At 38.1% G+C, this 19,350-nt stretch overlaps 2 protein-coding genes across 2 annotated transcripts; one reads left to right on the top strand and one right to left on the bottom strand.

Annotated features, from left to right (window-relative positions):
• Positions 1 to 440: 440 nt before the first annotated feature.
• Positions 441 to 13,351, bottom strand: mrpl13 (mitochondrial ribosomal protein L13). Its single transcript, XM_038297359.1, has 7 exons — positions 13,215 to 13,351; positions 11,990 to 12,113; positions 10,985 to 11,078; positions 7,774 to 7,834; positions 5,784 to 5,870; positions 4,524 to 4,645; positions 441 to 1,046 (listed from the first exon to the last, which is right to left on the bottom strand). Exons 1-7 carry the CDS (start codon positions 13,239 to 13,241, stop codon positions 1,022 to 1,024), a joined length of 540 nt encoding a protein of 179 aa, XP_038153287.1. The 5' UTR covers positions 13,242 to 13,351; the 3' UTR covers positions 441 to 1,021.
• Positions 13,352 to 15,162: 1,811 nt separating this feature from the next.
• dscc1 (DNA replication and sister chromatid cohesion 1) lies at positions 15,163 to 18,638 on the top strand. Its single transcript, XM_038297389.1, has 9 exons — positions 15,163 to 15,435; positions 16,298 to 16,466; positions 16,822 to 16,956; positions 17,045 to 17,135; positions 17,233 to 17,371; positions 17,500 to 17,552; positions 17,660 to 17,814; positions 18,075 to 18,223; positions 18,355 to 18,638. The coding sequence occupies exons 1-9, from the start codon at positions 15,266 to 15,268 to the stop codon at positions 18,464 to 18,466; spliced, it is 1,173 nt and encodes a 390-aa protein (XP_038153317.1). The 5' UTR covers positions 15,163 to 15,265; the 3' UTR covers positions 18,467 to 18,638.
• Positions 18,639 to 19,350: the final 712 nt, after the last annotated feature.

Raw genomic sequence — 19,350 nt, 5'->3', positions numbered from 1 at the left:
ATTGTAAATTGTCTTGCTCCATTGGCAAAATGTCTCACCTCCTCAAAAAAAAAAAAAAAAAATACACCTATTTATGGAAAAAATTACTTATTTAGATTTCAATTGTTTGCAGTGTACCTCCTATGGTCTCGGAGGTGAACAATAACGCACATCACTCTTGATTTGTTAACATAAAACAATAAAACTAAGCATAATTTCCTCTTTTGGGAAACTATAAAATTCCAACATTATATTCACTGAAGGTTGAGACTAACGAGCAAAACCTAAAGGGGTGTGAATACTTTTTACTTTACAAATACACTGTTACACCCTTAGTTACAACTGAATGTATACTTTGTTTTGTTTCATTTAAAACCACAAAACTATTTTAAGTCTAAGTAAATAACTTTTTACAAGAGTCTGGTTCAATAAAAAATATTTTACAGCATTTATAAAAACACTGTTTTTAAGAACAAATGGTTTATTGGTCTGTTTTTACAGTTCACTTGAACAGCACTCAGACAGCAGAAAAACATTTTGTAGCATGTTGATCTCGTTACTGTAACAAGATAATAGTTTTTGGTGTGAAACCTCCAGAAAGCAAAACCTTGCTCTAACAGAGTCACGTTTCAGGCCTGATCGATTCATGGCAGCATAGTCAGAGCAGATCCCACAGAATTGGATTTTCTCTGATCGGATCCAAGCGGCGCAGAGAAATCTCAAGCTGCTCCTGGATAAATCGTCTCTGCTGTGGTTCCGTCATGGCTAATACCGCTCTGGTGGAGCTTTTGTGAGCGGCCCTACAGAAACAGAGCAACGGGGGCCGGGTTGTTACTGCTGGCATGGAAGATGCGGCTTATTGGTGGGAGTCCAGGCAGACTTTGATGCAAGTTTTTGGAAAAGAAAGAAAGCTTTTCTGTAAATTTACACAACAGGGTGAAGTCAGATTTTTTTATGAAAACAATTTAATGGTTAAAGCCTGCTGCTTTCTATGTTTAATATTAAATAAATCCAGCTTTAGTTGCTTCAGGGAACTTTGATTTCATTTCATCTTGTAGTCTTCAGGTCTGCAAAGAGAAAAAAGAGAAAAAAAAGAAGCAGCACATTAGTTTAAGAAGCAAGTTGGAGGAAATACACCGACAGAAAAGTGACAAATGAGAAACTGGGCAGATTTTATCAAGTTTTCCTTCTTTCCTTTCAAAATGAGTTCAGAGGCAGCATCCTGCTTTCGCGTCTTCCCCTTTAATTTTAAGAGATTGCAGCTGACGAATGTTATCGGAGGATGCTGTATGGGTTGTGTTACAAAGTGGGAAAGCTGTAATAACTCTGCTATCAAGCACAGCAGTATGTTTATCTTGACTCTGGGTGCTTGCTGGTGTGCGTTTGTTTTACAGAGGGGGTGGCTCATCTAATCATCTCGCCTCTGCCTCAGTATTTTTCAGAGTGAATATTAACTAAGTGTTGAATATGAAGGGTAATGACTGAATCGCCCTCTGTGACCTGAAGCCTGTTGCCCCTCATGCTGGCGCGCACGCTCACCCACACACACATCAGATGGGTAATATGATTAAGTCAGAGTGTGAGTGAATTTTAACTAGGCTGAGATATATCTCTAAATAAACCAGGATTGCTTTGACCTTGACAGCGGCACGCAGGTCGACCTGAAACTAACGCATGAGCCGGCAGGATGACGACGCCCAGACAATAACCAATGAAACGAGGGCACATTCATCACACTGAACGCGCACTCTGACAGCAAGGAAGGGTTTGTTTTCTGATTATTAGTATTATGCTAACAAAACATAAACTAAATGGATATGAATTTACTTAATTTAGTCATTTTGGATTAAATATAACAGTAAATATTTGAGCTACATGTATAGGCAGCTTATTTTCAAATACTGACAAATTAGTGCTGCAAAACTGACCATTTCATTGTGCTTTGATACAACGTATATTTTTATTTTTTGTTATTTTTAGGGTGGGGGGTATGGACCAACAAAATGAGCTGAAGGGAAAAATAAACTTTTCAAGCTCTTGCAGTTTAAACGTCAGCGAAAGAAAACAAGCTGAGAGTTGCGCCCTTTTTGTAAAACTCTTTGTTCTCCAACAAACCAACAAACCTCTGAACAGCAGGGAGTAAAAATAAAATAAACTGTGTGCAACAGTAATAACAAGTGACAAAATGGGGAAAAGCTCTGGAACATTTACATCCTTTCATAGTAAACATTGCCTTTTTTCCAAATCTGAGTATAAGTTTTCCATTGATCTTCACACAGCAGACATTGATTGCTCTAGAAAATTGATTAAAAAAAATTTATCAAAAAAAAGAGCAGCAGTGAATTGGCAGATGTGACTTTTGCTCCGCATGAACCAGGGTTATATTATCACATCTGATTGGTTGGAAAACTGCGGTTCAAGGCTGAAAGCTGCAGGGGATCAATACAGTACTTCATGTCTCTGTTGATATCAGAATAATTGATTCTAAGCAACAGAAAGCCCCCTGAGGACGGCGCAATTTGTCTCTGCTTCACTGGGATACCAGAGACAGGTGTCTGAAAACACAAATAAATCCAGGAAGGGAGAAATACCCCATATGTTGGGCATTAGATGGGTATTTACATGCAACAAAGCAAAATCTTGTCATTTTAATTTCACTAATGATCATTCACTAAAAGGTAGAGGACCCATCTTTTACTGTAGCTACAATTCTTATTCCACATCTATACCATGAAGTCATCCAACTTATTCATCCTATAAATGATTTATTTAGAACACCTGCGTCTAGAGTGTCTAGATTTTCATGTAATATGTGGGTGCTAAGCAACTGAGCAGGAACCCTGACCTGGATGAGCATCAGGAGGACGGATAAATTGATGGATTAGCAGATTAATGAATGTAACGTCTGCATGTGGCCTGGTTGAACAGAGAGGCCTCTCTGCTAACTCGTTAGAACGGAGATGCAGGGGGTTTGGGGGGGCAACAGCATGACATTATGATGCCAGCCGTAGGTCGCAGTGTCAGTCTCATCTCCAACCTGAAAATACTTGAGCCAGAAAAGCCATGAATATGATTATGCTGAGCAACAGATGTTCTGACTCTCTTAGACACACAAACCATAAACCAACCCGGTTGGGACTGAAGGGGAGGAGAGCCAAATTTTCTGTGTGTGTTTGTGACATTTGATTATATCTGCTTCCAAGCTGCAGAGAAGAATCCCCTTCTTTGAGCAAGCTGCTGTTGTGCATCAGTTTTCATTCAGTTTGAAGCTGGTTTTGAAATCCCAAAGGGCACCTACACCACCATAAACAAAGGCTTATTGCTATGCCACAGAGGACAACAGGATCCCTATAAATAAAGCCATCAGCCGTCCATGGTCAGTCATTATTTTCTATGCATGTCCCGTCACATCTGACAACTCCTCAACCCACATGTGTTTGTGGTTAAAATACAAAAACAGCATCTAACAGTTATCCTGCTGGCGAGCAGCGCTGTCCAAGTCAAAACGGCCACAAGACAGTGGCTGGCACGCTTCCTGACACGAATCTGTTTAGGCATTCGTTGCTTAGCAGGACAAAAACAGCAGACAGCTGGATGTGTGAGAGCACCTGGACTGTTCAGGGGTGCACAGCTCTGAGCAGAATAACTCTGAGAAAGTCCCAGTCTCCTGATACTACGCATGCATAAAATCTATAAGGCCTTCCAGAAATATTCCTTTTTCCTGTTTTCCTTTTTGTTTGGTTGCTGATGGCGTCTACGGTCGAACAAGCCCTGCATCCATCATACTTTTGCCCAGATTCTGCCCATTAGAAAGTAATCTGATGTTAATACTGATAAAATCTACATGGTAAAGGTGTCTCTTAACGTTGTTTTCATTTTGCGGTTTTGGCTAAAATTTTGTTTCAAACTAATGTGAGCTAATTTAGAGCCAAAGTTAAACGATTCTTTGCTAAACCTGTTATTTCAATAATTGATTATTCCAATCAGAGCAATAGATTATTTCAGCCCTACTCCACAGTGTCATCTCTTTCCTGTGTGTTCAAAACTATTTAAGGTCATTTACTATATTCTACTTGGTCCAAAATAAATCGGTCATTATTCCGATTAATAATATCTACCAGCAGGAAATTTCTGTTTAATTTGGGGTCATAATTACATCCAAATTAGAGCACATTTTGCTTCCTGGGATTTAATAAGACAAAAAAAGTCTTGCATTACTGGGAAATGAAGGGTAACAATTGAGGAAAAGACAATTAAAAGCTGCCAAATCTTTAAACTGAGGTCAAGTGAGTTCAATCTTTCAGAAAGACAACAAGCTAGAAAGATCCATGCCCTAAACAGCATGGATCATGTAAAAAGCATATTTTATAAGTGAGAGAGGCCTAGTCAAAGTTCACGCCTATATTCAACTGTTGAGTGGGACGCAGGTTGTTTCAAAGTTCATTTGATCACTGCTGCTGTTCTATAGAGGAAGAGAATAAATCCCTGACTGTTAAGTGAGCAAAGTTTTAAAAAGCATGGAATGACTGCTGGCGTCTACATACGGGATCCACAGCCTGGGGAAGGCGTCCATCTCCTCCTGGGTGTACTCGCTGAGCTTCCTGGGAATTTCTCTGGGCTGAGGAAGCTCCTCTGTCAGATTGGCCCGAATGTCATCTGGCAACTCCTACACAGGAGAGGGACAAAGTTTTAGGCTATAAAACCCAGAGGAGGAAACATCCAGAAGAAGGGAAGAAAAGGGCAATCAATTCAACCACAGAAGCAAATCAGATATTCTACACAACACCTAAAGACAGCATTACTCTCTAGTGTCTCTAGTGTAAACGTCTCATTGTTATTCACTGCAGACGGGTATGGCTGCAGTTCATTTAAGGAGCAGGAAAGAGCCCAGACTAGAAGTCAAAAGCAGTGATCAAAAAACTCCAAACTTCCAAAAAAATAAAAGGTATAGAAATAAAAAAACAAACAACATAAATTTGGCTGCTAAATTCTCTCATTTCCTGCAATATTCATGCACAACCCACATTCAATGTTCTGCTGTCACATTTTTGGAAATAACAGGATTTTGCTTTTCTGATAAACATTATTTCAATGAATAAAAACACAGATCAGTTAAACCGTTTGAAAGACCCAGAAATTCAGCAGCCTCTTTAAATCCGCCTCTTCTCACCAACTCAATACTAAACTGATTACAGTGTTGTCTGAAGGACTCGCAGCTGCATGTTTTACTCAGTATGGAAACACACTGCATGCATGCGTGCATACAACTGTTAATTGTATAGAGAACAAATTTGTATTTATCCTCCAACCTAATTTTTTATTTTCCATGCTCTTGCAGAGTAAAAAAAAAAATCCAGACATTGAAACCTGCATGTAGCTCCTACTGCCCAGAATAGCAGTAAACTTGCTTGCAGCTCTATTCTGGTTCACACAACCCCCAGAGGGATGTAATTAGTCTCTTTAGCTACATCCCAGCTTAGCTCAGCAGAGCACAACTAATTTTCTGCTCACTTTTGATTCTGATCAGACTGCTAAGAGATTTTTGCAGAAGGTATAATGAGAACAAAGCTATAAGAGCTTTAAAATGCCTGCTTCAGGTGATCCATTCAGTTTACCTGAAGATGCTGGCTGTGAAACTAAAACGGAGGTTGTGAAAATATTTAGAAGTAGGGGCTGAAATTGAAGAAACTAAAGGCAACCATCATGTTTGCATGTTTTAAATGAACTATTGGTTAAAAGAGGGGTTTCTCTAAATAGTCGTATATCTTAGAATAACCTCCCAGTGTCTGTGTCCGTCCACTTACATCCTCTGGGAAGATGTGCAATCGTTGCATCATTGTGCGTCGCTGCAAATTTCGAGGAAGCATCCCATAAACTGCTAACCGCACAATCTGCAAAGGGAAGAGAAAAAAAATCCAAACCATGAAATAGACGGCAACTCTACAAAATTTCTCCTTCAGATCAACATGTCTGTGTTCTTCCTTTGTTGGCCTCTAAAAAGTCACAGGACGGATTCTGGGGAGAGATATTGGACAGTGCTGACAAGCTCTTCTCCTTTCCTCCTCCATGTCTCCCACTTCGCTCCAAATTTCACTGCAGCTAAATCACCGGTAGGACTCCCCGCCTGAAACCTGCAGCAGCAGCAGAGCCAGCAGTCGACTCACTGCCTCCTCTGAGGCCGTCAACTACAGACCGGAGGACGGAACAGGTCGTTCACCTGATCCCAATGTGTCCCGCTGGACAGGAGCAATTTTTATGAGTTTCTTATTTGCTTACACTAGCTACATGTGGGGAAGCTAGCAGTAGATCTCACTGAGGGGCTGATGCTGCAGCTGGGTGGGGGGGCTGGTATCAAATTAGGACGAGGAGCAACGTTTAGAGAAGCGGCTCAGATTAATCAGAGCAACGTTTTTTGGGAATAGTTCTAGTAAATTAGGTCCAGCATTCCCACTTCTTTTAAAAGGTTGATTATTATTCTAACACTCTAATAACCTTTTTGAGAATTATTGTTTATTTCATAAAACTAAACAGCAGCAATAAAATGTAGTCGGCGTTTCAAGGTATAGACAGGTTTGCTGTTCAGCTCTTTAAGACAATATACTGAATGAAAATCTGAGATTATTCATGTAGAATCTCTAATCTTAGAGTGATGGGCAAACGTTTCATCACAGCAGGATTTATCTTTCTTACAGAACTAAGTTCAAACGTACCAGCCCGCTATGTGCCATGCAGAGCGCGGTGGAGCTGCCCACGTTTAGCGAAGCAACCAGGGATACGGCTGATTATAGCGATGGGATACAAACGTGATTAACCCACATATCCTACCCTCCTCCCCCCTTTTCTATTGTCATGGCGACTCAGTCACTAAGCTCTAGGTTTAGGTGTGGAAATAAAACTCAATCATTTGGCCAAATATACTGTATAACAATGAGAATATTAAGCCCTTCAAAATGTTGCATCCAAGCAAGTTTTTTTATTAATAGATCCCAATAGTGATATTCAATATATTGCTCAGCTCTAATGGACACAAGAAAACTAAAGAAAATTCTATGAACATTCACAGCATCTTTACCGGCGTGGCTTCATGAGCCCTAAAGCATAAAGTCAAATAGATAAAGGGGGAAAAAAACCCGTTTCCTCCTTTTGCTCCAACATTGACCTAATTTACTGCTAAATGAGCTGTCAGGAATCATATTCCTGACAGCTCATAAGTCCCTCTGAATACCAGACTCTAGATTCATCTAAGGCTGGTTTGTAATATTTAAACCACTAATGGGGAAAAGTTTCAAGAACAGAACATTTCAAATTATAGTTCCCATGTGTAGAACAAGGGGAGGTAGAAGTTCCTAATGGTGTGCTGAATATACTTTGTACGTTTATTAACGTAAGACCAATTGTAAAGTGTTGTCTAACAACTCTGAGCATAATCCTGGAATCATGATTATGCAGAAGAACCTGCATCTCCAGTATTAGCCTCTAAAATTACTGAGTTTCAGAAAATACCAAAAGTCTCCATTATAAATCCACTACCATCTAATCCCATCCCCCCCTGCAATGCTTAATAATATGCAAGAGCAGCCAGACTGAAAAAAGGGCTGAGTGTCAGATCAGAGAATGCCACCTCAGCTTAGCGTCCGCCACATGTTGATATTGTACTAATCTATGTGTGAGGCTTAAATCTTCAAAGCCGAATAGGAAAAAGAAGGTGGTGCAAGGTATCCTATGCTGACATTTCTGATTGCCTAGAATTCAATCCGCATCAGACAAGCATTAGAAGTTAGAGGCGCAGCTTACAGCTTTTGGGTCCTTGTGATGAAGCTGAGCAGCTGTGACTTGCTTGAATCCTCCCGGATACCTTTGAAAAGATGACAAATCCGTCAGCTTTAACACACGCAGCTGAAAATTTTTAAAGAGCCTTAAATAAAAACAACTTCTATTTACTTTAATGGTATTGTTTGTGATATACCAACATAAAGTGGTCAGTAATTATGAGATGGAATGATATGAGGCATTTTTCTGACATTTGCATGCACAAACATCCAGTGTTTCTTGACCTTTTACCCCCCAAATAAAGATTTATGCAACTAATCGCTCTTTAGAAGTTCGCATAAGTACAAAGTTAGAAGAAGTTTAGTTCTTTAGTTTGCTTCCCTTTAGAAGAGACAGTTCAAGGCTGCAAAAAAGCATTGACTGTAGGGTTAAACACTTCTATCTTGTTTCAGATTTTTGTTCATATAAAAAAATTAAACATATAACCATGATCCTCAAAAAAAAAAAAAAAAAAAAATTCACATAATAAGAATTAAGATAATATGTCCTAATGTTATTTCAGAGATATTAAAGCTTATTTATATGGATGCACCGATCCACTTTTTTCACCTCTGATACGATACCAATATTTGAAGTTTGATGTCGGCCGATACCGATCTGATACCAAAAACAGCACTGAATTATTACCTAAAAATGGTTTTATTGTGTGAAAAAAAAAAAAAAAAAACTGGGATCATTCTTCTGTGCATATGATTTGATTTCCATTTTCTTTAAAAAAAAAAAAAAAAAAAAAAACAGGAAACAACCTGAATAATATAAATATTATGACTCATTTATTTATATCTGACTTGGTCAACATATAAAAAAAAGTGTCCTTATCATTATCAAGTATCATCTCTGTCCTTTGCTTCCATCAAAGTAAGCTGCTTCCTTTTTGTTTGCCGAGTCCGATAATCTCAGCATGTTCCTTGTTATGAAACTTCTAGAGGCGTTTCATTAAGTTGGTGCTGTAATTGCTACGTTCACACCGGACGCAGCAAGAGCAGCAAAATCGCGTCTGCTGCTTCATTTTTGCTGCTTGTACCAGTTAGTTTTGACGCGTGGCTGAAGCAGCTTTGCTGCTCTGGCTGCGCGGTGCAAAAGTGTGTCTGACGCGCGTTGGGCGGAGCTTCACTACCCTTTCTCTGCCATGCAGCTATATTTGCTGTGATCAGTGGGAATAAAGTAGTTTTAATATGTTTTAAAGTGAGAAAATCCATCTGAAAACTTAATCATTGCAGTCAGTTTATCCTGCTTGAGCTGCTCAGACGCGCTGCGCCTGCTGCTCAAAACACGCTGCGTAACCTTTTGCTGCGCCTTGACGCGTGTCAACCATTGACTTTGCATGTAAATTCGCTGCTTCTGCCGCGCCAGCTGCGTCCGGTGTGAACGCAGCATTATAGTTATAGAAGATTTAACACCGCCCCTCGGAGCATTTCTCCTACAAATAAACCTTTCGCTCGCTCCATCATAAACAATATGACCATGTTGTGCTGTTGCATGACGGCAGAGCATCGCATAGAGTTAGGATGAATAGATCGGCCCCTATATCGAGTCAATTGTCACTGATACGATGTATTTTTCTTTCTTTATATCTGGACCGATACCGATAAAAATATCAGATCGGTGAACCCTACTTATTTGTTAGGTCATCACCGTTTTATAGGTACCAGAAAGCACCGATGCTGAGCAGTGACAGACCGGGCTCTGTGCTGGAGATAAGAGAAGACGATTAACAGTCCTTGAAGGAATTAAAACGGCTTTTTTTAAGCCACCTAAAGACCTCATGACAGCATTCCTTATTTTTCCCTTCTTTTTAACAATATTTTCTCTGTATTCAAAAGTGAGTAAAGCTTTACCTACAAACAGTCTCTGATAGGCTGACATGTCACGATTTCATAGAAAAGTTCAGATAGTTTCAACTTCAGTGATCAACGCTCAACTCTCTACATGTTGTGCTGCCGTTTGACAACATCTAATTTCTATCTACTAGCATCGCTGGCCGCTTCATCGTGCTGTTTGTATAGGAATTGTATGTTAATCCACCACTAGGGCCGTTGCCACCGCTGCTGTTACCACCATAAAAGCTCAGCACCATGTATTCAGTATTATCTTTAAAGACTTTCCTGAAATGTGTAAATCAACTGCTCTTCAACATGCTCTATAAATCCTGCAGAATATGTTTCCCGTTTATGGAAAGCTGAAGACGGCAAATAACTGCGGGCTGTGTGCTACATGTTGACCCTACTTTTATTTTGTTGTGCAAAAAAATTGTTAAAAAAGGAAGTAGAAGTTGTTTCTCCAATAGGCCATTCACCATATTGGATGAGCTATATTAAACATGAACTGAGGTCTAACAGTGCATTACAAAATAAATAAATAAATCAAACAAAACAGTTTGAGTGGTGCTGTATTCTCCAAGAGAAAAACATTAAATACTATAGAAACGACTTTTAACAGCAACTTTCTCGTCCGTTACAATTTTATTTCAAGAAATCATTGCAGCAATCATTTAATAATTAATCTGTGTACATTCTCAAAACGCCATAAACCAACAAAATTAAACAAATTATAAACAGTCATGCTGTGGAGTTCAGTGAAAAGTCTGAACATTTCTATGATAATTAATCTGTTTAAAAGGTGTTGTGGAGGATATTCGCAAATTTTTGAAAAGACCCGCCCTCTCCACCTTAAAAAAATGCAGATGCACAACCTTGTACCCGCTCCCAAAAGGGAGCGCCTATTAAACGCGTGTGAGAGCGTGCACCAGCCCATTTCTCCTCGTGCACGCTCCGTTTTAAAAGTTGCTGTTTGCATCGATAATACAAGCTTACTTTTCAAAAGAGGATTTGCAATTTTTCCACTATGTCAGACTCACCACCGTTAAGTGAAGATGGGGATGAGCACGTAGGACGGCCTTATGTAAACATATCACCGGAATGATTGACAATTAGAAGGACCACTTATTAGGTGATCCACCCGGAAAAAAGAACATCCTCCACTACACATTTAAATCATATAAATACTACGTGTTCAAGTTCAAAAAGGTTTGTTTACACAGATGAAATTGAAGTACGAAATTAAAAACAGCAAGATTATTAAAATAAGGTCATGGAATAAAGAGGAAGAACAAAATAAGAGTACAAGCAAAAAAGAAAAACAGGAAACAAAAGAGAGAAGGATAAGAATAACTCACCCAGTGTGTGACGAGTAGACTTTCTGCTCCCATTTGTTCCCAGAGAAAGCAATGTGTTTGCTGTTTATTACCACTACATGATCCCCACAGTCACCTGTAAACAGTTCACAGAGTTTGTTGGTTTGTTTCTCTGGCTGATTATTGTCAGCTGGTTCAAAACTAAATATTCAAACTCACCGAGACTGATATAAGCAGATGCTTCTGTGATCAAAGCTTTAAATGGGATCGATTTTACACTAAAACTAGTTCTAATTTTGGAAATTAATTTTGACTTTTTTTTTTAATAGATTGCAAGAGTTATTTAGCCATCCAAAGTGCTGTTTTTGACAGCCATCTTAGATTTAATCTTAGAATTCAGGACAAAAACTATTATTATTCTTAGTCACAATTTCGTCATTACAATATGTGATGGTTTTGGTTGGTTTTAGTCTAATTTATGCTGCACAAAAAAAAGTTAGCCTTTATAATTTCGAATAACGACCAGATTCTTTACCAGACTGACAGCTCTAGCCTAGATACTACAATAGCTTGGTATAGAATGCTGCCCTGCAGTTCATCATTGCTGTTGAGCAGAAAACCTTGATTTATAGAATTCAAATAAACTTTATGCCCTTCTTTATGAAAAAAAGTGTCTCATAAAAGCTGTGAAAATAGCAGATCTAGTTCATCACATCAGATTGGTTAATATAGCAAAATGTATAAATGTACAATAAAGGAATGGTTTTAGACATACAAGGTTTCCATCATAAAGAAAACACTTCCTGGTCTACAATGAATTATACATTACATACAGATCAATAAAATCAGTTGAGGTACAGAGAGCAAAGCTATTTTTGAAAATTGATCCACTGCTGCCACCTTGTGGCTTCTTCAAACAAATAAATTTGGTTGGATTTTTTTGTATTTCACAGAGGAAAATCGAACAGTGTAAATATTGTGAGAGTTTTTTTTTTTGCTTTGCAGATGCAGCCTATGTAAGATTCCCCTAACAGAGCCCTTACTCACTGAGAGCATGATAGATCGGCTTGTGTTTCCCCTGCAGTCTGACTGAACACATGGTCGCGATCTTGCCGGGCGGCTGCATCCTGGCATCGATGAGGAACCACGAACGGGCGAAGGTGGCCCATTGCTGTGGAGGAGCAAGAGGCCAAAATGAAGACAGAAGAACTGGACAAAACTGAAGACCAGGTTTCCTCTTTTCAAGTCCTTGAGTTCTGGTGTCCTGCATAATTAGATGTGTCCCTTGTTCCACACCTGAATCAAATTGCTAAATTGCTTCCTTGGAATGAAGTCCAGTTCTCCAGAGTTCTTCGAATGACCAGATTATTTGACTCAGTATTGAAAGGGAGACACGCCTAACAGATGCAGGACACCAGACCTCAAGGACCAGGTTGAGGCCTGATTTAGACAATGACCTTTGTTATAAACACCCTTTAAGGCAATAAATACAAAAAAATTAAGACAATGTGGATTGAATCAATTTCTGCAACAAGTAAGAAAACACAGACAACACACTGCAGAACTTTTAAATGGGTCCATCTACTATATTCTGGATTTATTTTCAGATTATTTTACTTTAAACCCAATATTCTTAGTTAATCCTATTCGTCTAGGTTTATACAGTTTCCTGAAAGTGGCCACAATGTTCCTGCTATGATAACTTTCAGACTAACTTCAATAGCAATATTTTTTCTTATTACACTTAACTCTTAAACTAACCAGGCAGAAATGAAACAGATACAATATTTTAGATTTTATCTTCTTTTTCGCCATGTTGGTTTATACACTTCTCAGCATTTAGTTTATAATAAGCAATGTTTCCATTTTATTTTTAAAACCATTATTTACTTGTTAAGTAGTTTCCAACAAGTAAAAACACAAATATAATGGACCCTCCTTATAAACCCTCATTTAGTTGATATCTGCATTTAGACGTTTCGTTTTTACTTCTTAGTATATAAACAGTGAAACACTCTAGAAAGATTTTTTTTTAAGTATTTTCATACTCGCTGGAAAACAGCTCAGCAGTAACATTAAATTAAAAGCGTTTTATCTAATAGAGGCGTGATGTCACTTATGTCACCAACAAAAAGGCCAGTGTTGGTTTGTTAGCATCTGCTAGCTCTGTGCCTTTTTCTTTAGCATCGCTCAGCTGAACCCCTTCATTCTACCTACAAGACCTTCAAACAAGATTTTAATAAACACAGCGCTAATGCTTAGGATGAATTACCTGAGCCGATCTGGAAAAACTTGACATTTCTTACGATGCTATGCACGCATCCTCAAAACATTTGACCTGCCAGTGCAATGTGAGACGCAGTCCGTCTAACAAATTGTGACGGATAAAAACGTTTCCCGTATGCATTGGTTCCTGCTACAACACAATATTTATCTGAGCCTCACAATGTTTAAAGCAAAAAAAAAGGGGGGGGTGCAATTACGTAGTTTTATCATTGTAAAAATTAGGAGAAAAGTTAGCTATCTAAAATGTTTTATTTATTATGATTCTCAAATTGTCAAGGTTTTAAAAAGTGTATACACCCCTGCTGAAATCAAATAAGGCAATAGATAGACAGACGAAATGAATGAATTAATTAAAAACATTTATGAATAAATAAATAAATGTAATAACTGACCTAAAATAACACACAGCTAATTTATTGTGTATAGTTTCAGTTAATTACAAAGTTAGTTACAAATTTGTGGAAGGAGAAAAAAATAAAAAAAAAACACCTTTTAAGACACATGTAAGCTCTTAGTTAAAACTCCCTGTCAAAAATGTTTAGAGTTTATTATTCTTTTATTTTAGAAAATCTTATTAACCAGATAAAACTATATTACACATCTCTTAAAGTACATACATTACTCAAGGTCAAATCTGGTGTTGACTCCTGCTCTGGATAGATCCTTCCTGAATAAAGCCATGAAAAGCTCTACACACCAGTCATTTCTATTCTAAATTCCAGGTGTCTGAAGGAAAGTTGAAGTAAAAAAAGATATTTTATTTTTCTTAAAAAAAAATTAGGGGACGGAATCTAGATCTAAATCTATCAGAAAATCTGTTTAGTAATCTGAGAAGAGATGTGTGCAAATAATGCCATCACAAACTGAACAATATGGATACTTTTTGGCATGCAGGCCTAGAAAATGATGAGAATTTACATTGTAATGAAAAGTAAAGCTGAATGAAGGCAAACATTAGTTTAAGGGTGTGCACACATATGTACCGTGTTAATTTGCCACTTAATTTATTGTTTCTTTGTGAGATTTGTTTGTTTTCTGTTGAACTGTGCTGCAGAAATTTCATTTTATTTGTTGAAACCTGGGAAGACTTTTATCCAGTATACAGCACAATAATTCTCTTAAATCCTACTGTTCCATAATTTGTTAGGTTTTATTAAATGTATGTTTTGGATATAAAACCATTAAAAACAGTAATTTGTTCAGATTCAAGCTCTGCATTATTAAGTTTAAAATATAATCAATCAGATAGTAGATGTATTTCATACATTATAAACAATAAAAAAAATAGGGGTTTGATTGTATTTGTGTGGGTCTAGCACATATTGGGGTAGAAGGAAACGAGAGGGCAGATAAAATGGCAAAGAGAGCAATTCAAAATCCCATTAATTTTACAGTTAAAACAAGTAAATCGGAGGGAAAGAGTATTATTAAAGAAAAACTGGTGGAAATATGGCAAAATAAGTGGGATGAAGAAAAAACAGGAAGATGGTTTTATAAAATTCAGAAGATAGTAGGAAAAAGAAGAAATGGAAGATGAAATAGAAAGGAGGAGAGAGTGATAACAAGGTAAAGATTTGGGCATACAGGACTTAATTATACACTTTTCAAAATTCAAAAGCATACTACTGGCAAATGTGATTACTGTGTAAAATATGAAACAATAAAATATGTTATACTGGAATGTCATAAATATGAAAGCAAGAGAAGACATATGAGGAGAGAGTTTGAATGTATTAAGGAAAATATTAATTTATTAGATATTTTGAGGAAGCCATAATGCTACTAAATGTTTGTTGCAAACCGCCAATAAGTCCAAGAAGAAGAAGAATGTACGTTTTTGTTCCAGTTAAAGCGTGTGCTATTCGTTCAAAAAGCATCAGCGCCCTCTGGCGGTCAAACCAAACCATAACCCCGGTAGTGTTTATTATCTCACTTCCTGTCTGCGACTGAAAGAGAGCGCGGGGAATTTTAACAGACTCCATCAAAAACCGTGAATTTCTTAGTTTTTTCCAGGCTGCAACAAAGCTCTAAGAGAAAATGAGGACCTTAGAGGAGGTACAGGCCACGTTAGAGATCGCCAAACTGAAGGAGGAGGATTTACTCCCAACTATCCAGTGTTTATCATTTGGAGACAACGTTTCATCTGCAGATTACTGCCTGATGGAGCTGGATGAGACGCTGTGCAAACACATAGAAGCTGGAGAAAGGTGAGCTGCTTAGGAATAACTTTGTAAACAAAGCTTTGAACTGCTTTATTTAGAATTTCAGGAAGTTTCCCCACTTTAATTTTGTGTGTGACTCAAAATCCAGGCCTCCATTAATTAATACATTTGATTTCCATTGCACATTCAGCTTTGTACAGAACAAATGATAGTATTTCTATCATTCAGATCCTGGATGTGTTATATGAGGGATAATCCCTTTGTTTTGTTTTTTTAACAATGCATATATTTTTGTAATGCTTTTTTCCTCTTTATTTGCATATTATTTATTTGCACCAGGAAAGGTTATCACAGATCCTTCCTCCCAGCAGCTGTAAGACTCTATAGCCATCACTGTTCCTTAATAAGTTGTTTCATTCATGCTGATTTTTGCTCATTTTCTGTCTTAGTCAGTTAAATAACATGCTGCTGTCATTTTGCACATCTGATGTTGCTGCTATTCATCACACATCCATTACTGTAAAAATGTGCACAGCTGATTATTGATCATTTACTTTCCATATACAAAGTATTTATATCGTAAAACAGTGTTCAGTACAGTACTTATTTGTTTATTTTCTTACTTATTCTGTTATTTCTATACACTTTGTGTGAGCACTTTTGCTATAACCTTTTGCTGCTGCAACACCACAATTTCCCCATTATGGTACAATAAAGGCACTCTCTATTCTATTTCTGATTCTGATTTAATTTCTGATACAAAGGTATTTTCTTATATTTTAACCATAGCATTGGTTTTTGTCTAACCTCCACATAAAAATGTTGGTTAAACATATAAACACACAAGATCATCAAATATACATAGAAGTGATCAAACCAACCTAAACCAATATTTTCTTGTACCTAGTCTTGTAATCCGAGGGGATAAAGATGAGCGTGCCGTGCTTTGTAGCAGCAACAAGACCTACGACCTGAAAATAGCCGACACATCCAACCTGCTGCTGTTTGTACCCGGCTGCAAAACACCAGACCAACTAACCAGCAGCCAGGACGGCTCTCACGTGGTGCACGCTCAGGTATTCAAAATATCACCTCAAGTAGGTTTTAGCAACATAATCCAGGTTCTCTGTTACACATGCAGACATAGAAATAATATCACATTCATTTAGTTTCCAAAAGTGAAACTACTTATTACATAGATCTTTTTAAAGATTGTAGCTCTCCCTGCACTTTTTTAACCACATTTTTTCCTTCTACTCAACTTTTAGCCATCATAATAGTTCATAAACCATCATCTACCAAAATATACACCTGAAATCTTGTGCGATATTCCTATATATGTTTTTTATGTTCAATTACTAAAATAGAATAATATTTCAGTAATATATCCGTACACAGCTACTTACTGTTCTTCTCATTCTTCTGTCTCAGATCTGGGGTTTCTGCAACAGTTACTGGGAGCTGAGGAAACAGAGACCCAAACTGAAGAAGCTGAAGAGGCTTTTAATGGAGAATCCTTATGAAGGACCTGCTTTAGGGGGGCAAGAGGAAAACAAGGAGAACAGGGTGAAATTATGGTTTTGATTAAAGATCTCTAAGGGGAGATCCTAACTGTTTTTCCAGCTGTCGGTAAATCGTTGTTCTTTTGACACAGTACACAATGGAGGATCTATTGGATCGTATACAGGCCAGTGAGGAGGAATTAAAGGTCCACTTGGAGACCATCCACGCCTGCCAGATAGATAGTAAACACTGATGTCTTATTTGGAATGTTTGCAGTGAGGCGTGTGAGTGTTTACATTCTTTTTGTTGGGAATTATATACCTAGAATGTGTCTTTCAGGATACTGGCGTGTTCTGGACTTCGACTATGAGATGAAGCTTCTCGGTCACGTGACCCAGCTGGTGGATTCTGAGTCATGGTCCTTCGACAAGGTCCCCCTTCAAAGCAGTCTGGAGGAGCTGGCTCCTCTGGAGCCCCGGTAAGGAAACTAAGATTGTTGATATTTTTAAAGGAATTGGACCTTTCTCTTTAGTGAAAGCTATCTGAGTGCGTGCTGTAAGTTTTATAATCTCCAAACATGAATCATAACAGTGTCTTTGTTTGCAGGGAGATGATTGAGCACTGTTTGAACTGCTATGGAAAACGCTACACTGAAAACGGTAAAGAGTTTGTGGAAATGCAGAGACTGAAGCATTTCATTGCTTTCATGGTGATTCCCTCCACCATAATGTTGGGTTTTCATTCCTGCTGTATTTCGTCTGCACAGAGAAGGTGTTCTATGCGTTGCACGAGGATAAGGTGTGCCGGGGCCTGGCGTTAATGCTGCTGCAGAACGCCATCAAATTTAACCTGAAGGAGTTTCAGGACGTTTGGCAGCAGAGTGTGCCGGAGGGCATGAGCACGAGACTGGAGCAGCTAAAGGTGATTGAATATAGCCTGAACTTTAATGGTCTCTGATTGCGGTCTTTGGTCTCATTTGTGCAAAGAATTGTTGAGGTTCATTCAGTTGTAAATTTACAAAAAAAGGATGCTTTTTGCTGGTAACCTTTCTAGAAGACATACTGTTTTATTTGTCATGTTGTGAACTTTACTTTTTATTTTTCTCTCACATATTGCTGTATTCGAGGAGTTGGAGGAGAACTTTCTGACTTCTGTGATTGCTGATTTTATTATTCCTCCAGGGAGTCGCTTTAGTGGATCGAACTTCCCGCCCAGAAACCATCAGCCTGCTGAGAGTGGAAGATCTCCCAGAGGACACAGTGGAGCGCTTCAATCACCTCTTCTCACTCAGAGAGAAGTGGACAGAGGATGACATCACACCATACATACAGTCAGTGGTTTCTGTTGGACAAATATAATAAAATCAGTTATTTATTTATTGATTTTATTGTTCTTTATTTTTCTCTTTCCTTTGTGGTTTATTTAAATATTTATATTGTTTTTTTTCTTCTATATAACCAGAGACCTTTGTGGAGAGAAGCAGACCACCGGAGCCCTGCTCACTAAATATGCTCGGTCATCTGTGCAAAACGGAATCAAAGTCTTTAACTCCAGAAGACCTGTGGCCACTTGAAGCCTCCAAGAGGAGCAGAGATCCATCTAAATTAGAATGTTTATGTATACTAAGGAAATCCTCTTACCTGAAATGCTATTCAGTAGCAAACTTGTACAGATTTTGAATCCGCTTCGACGTTTTCTATGTTCAGAAGAGGTTAAAAATATTAATAAAGGACGTTTGTATTAGAGGTTGATCTTTATTGTTTTTTATTATGCATGACTTTGACAAACTATTGTTAGTTTGAGGTTAACTTAGAAAACACAATCCTGCTCTATTTTGTAATTCAATATAAATTGTTCTTGAAACAGATTTCTTTGATTTACTGGCAATTTTAATGGTACATAAGGTTCCGGAAGACTATCAGATTGCTGCAGGTCTGTTATAGTCATCGGGGGGGGTTTACCATTAGGCAGTTTCCTAGGGCTCCAAGTTCCTGGGAGCCCCATAAAACTATGTTTACATGTTTCGTTAATACAGCTATTCCTTATTTGTGCACATTATGTTTTTGATAAAAAATCCTTTCGCTAAAATGCCATCAGAATGCTTATACGGTAATATTAAGTGTCTCATCCCCCCCCACGCTTCAGTGTCCACCACAGTGGATCAGTCCATTTGCTACAAATGTTCAGAAAGGTCCAAACAGACAGCAGAAAACAAAAGATGGAAAGAGCACTGTTGCCAACTTAGCGCTTTTGTCGCTATATTTAGCGACTTTTCAGACCCCTCTAGCACTTTTATCTCAAAATAGCGGCTAGCTCCAAATCAAGCGACTTTTTTTTGCTACTAGAGAGAGACTTTGACAACAACATATAAAAGCACCAAACTGCTCTCCAGAGCAAGTAGATTCATAACCCCATCTCTTGCTCTCCTCTCTCTTGTATGCTATCATGATTCATGCA

Source organism: Cyprinodon tularosa, unplaced genomic scaffold, assembly GCF_016077235.1.
Source record: "Cyprinodon tularosa strain WSP-4 unplaced genomic scaffold, ASM1607723v1 ctg387, whole genome shotgun sequence".
NCBI lineage: Eukaryota > Metazoa > Chordata > Actinopteri > Cyprinodontiformes > Cyprinodontidae > Cyprinodon > Cyprinodon tularosa.
Note: the sequence above shows the minus strand (reverse complement) of the source record. Positions and strands in the feature narration are given on the sequence as shown.

What these genes read in the sequence shown, in the direction of transcription:
- mrpl13 (XM_038297359.1), bottom strand. Translation starts at nt 13,241, where the DNA reads ATGTCAAGTTTTTCCAGATCGGCTCAG. An exon ending in GTTTTTCCAGATCGGCTCAG is followed by an intron (nt 12,114 to 13,214) that starts GTAATTCATCCT and finishes GCTCCTCCACAG; the next exon opens with CAATGGGCCACCTTCGCCCG. An exon ending in ATCACAAGGACCCAAAAGCT is followed by an intron (nt 5,871 to 7,773) that starts GTAAGCTGCGCC and finishes TTCCCTTTGCAG; the next exon opens with ATTGTGCGGTTAGCAGTTTA.
- dscc1 (XM_038297389.1), top strand. Translation starts at nt 15,266, where the DNA reads ATGAGGACCTTAGAGGAGGTACAGGCCACGTTAGAGATCGCCAAACTG. An exon ending in CACATAGAAGCTGGAGAAAG is followed by an intron (nt 15,436 to 16,297) that starts GTGAGCTGCTTA and finishes TCTTGTACCTAG; the next exon opens with TCTTGTAATCCGAGGGGATA. An exon ending in AAAACGCTACACTGAAAACG is followed by an intron (nt 17,553 to 17,659) that starts GTAAAGAGTTTG and finishes TCGTCTGCACAG; the next exon opens with AGAAGGTGTTCTATGCGTTG.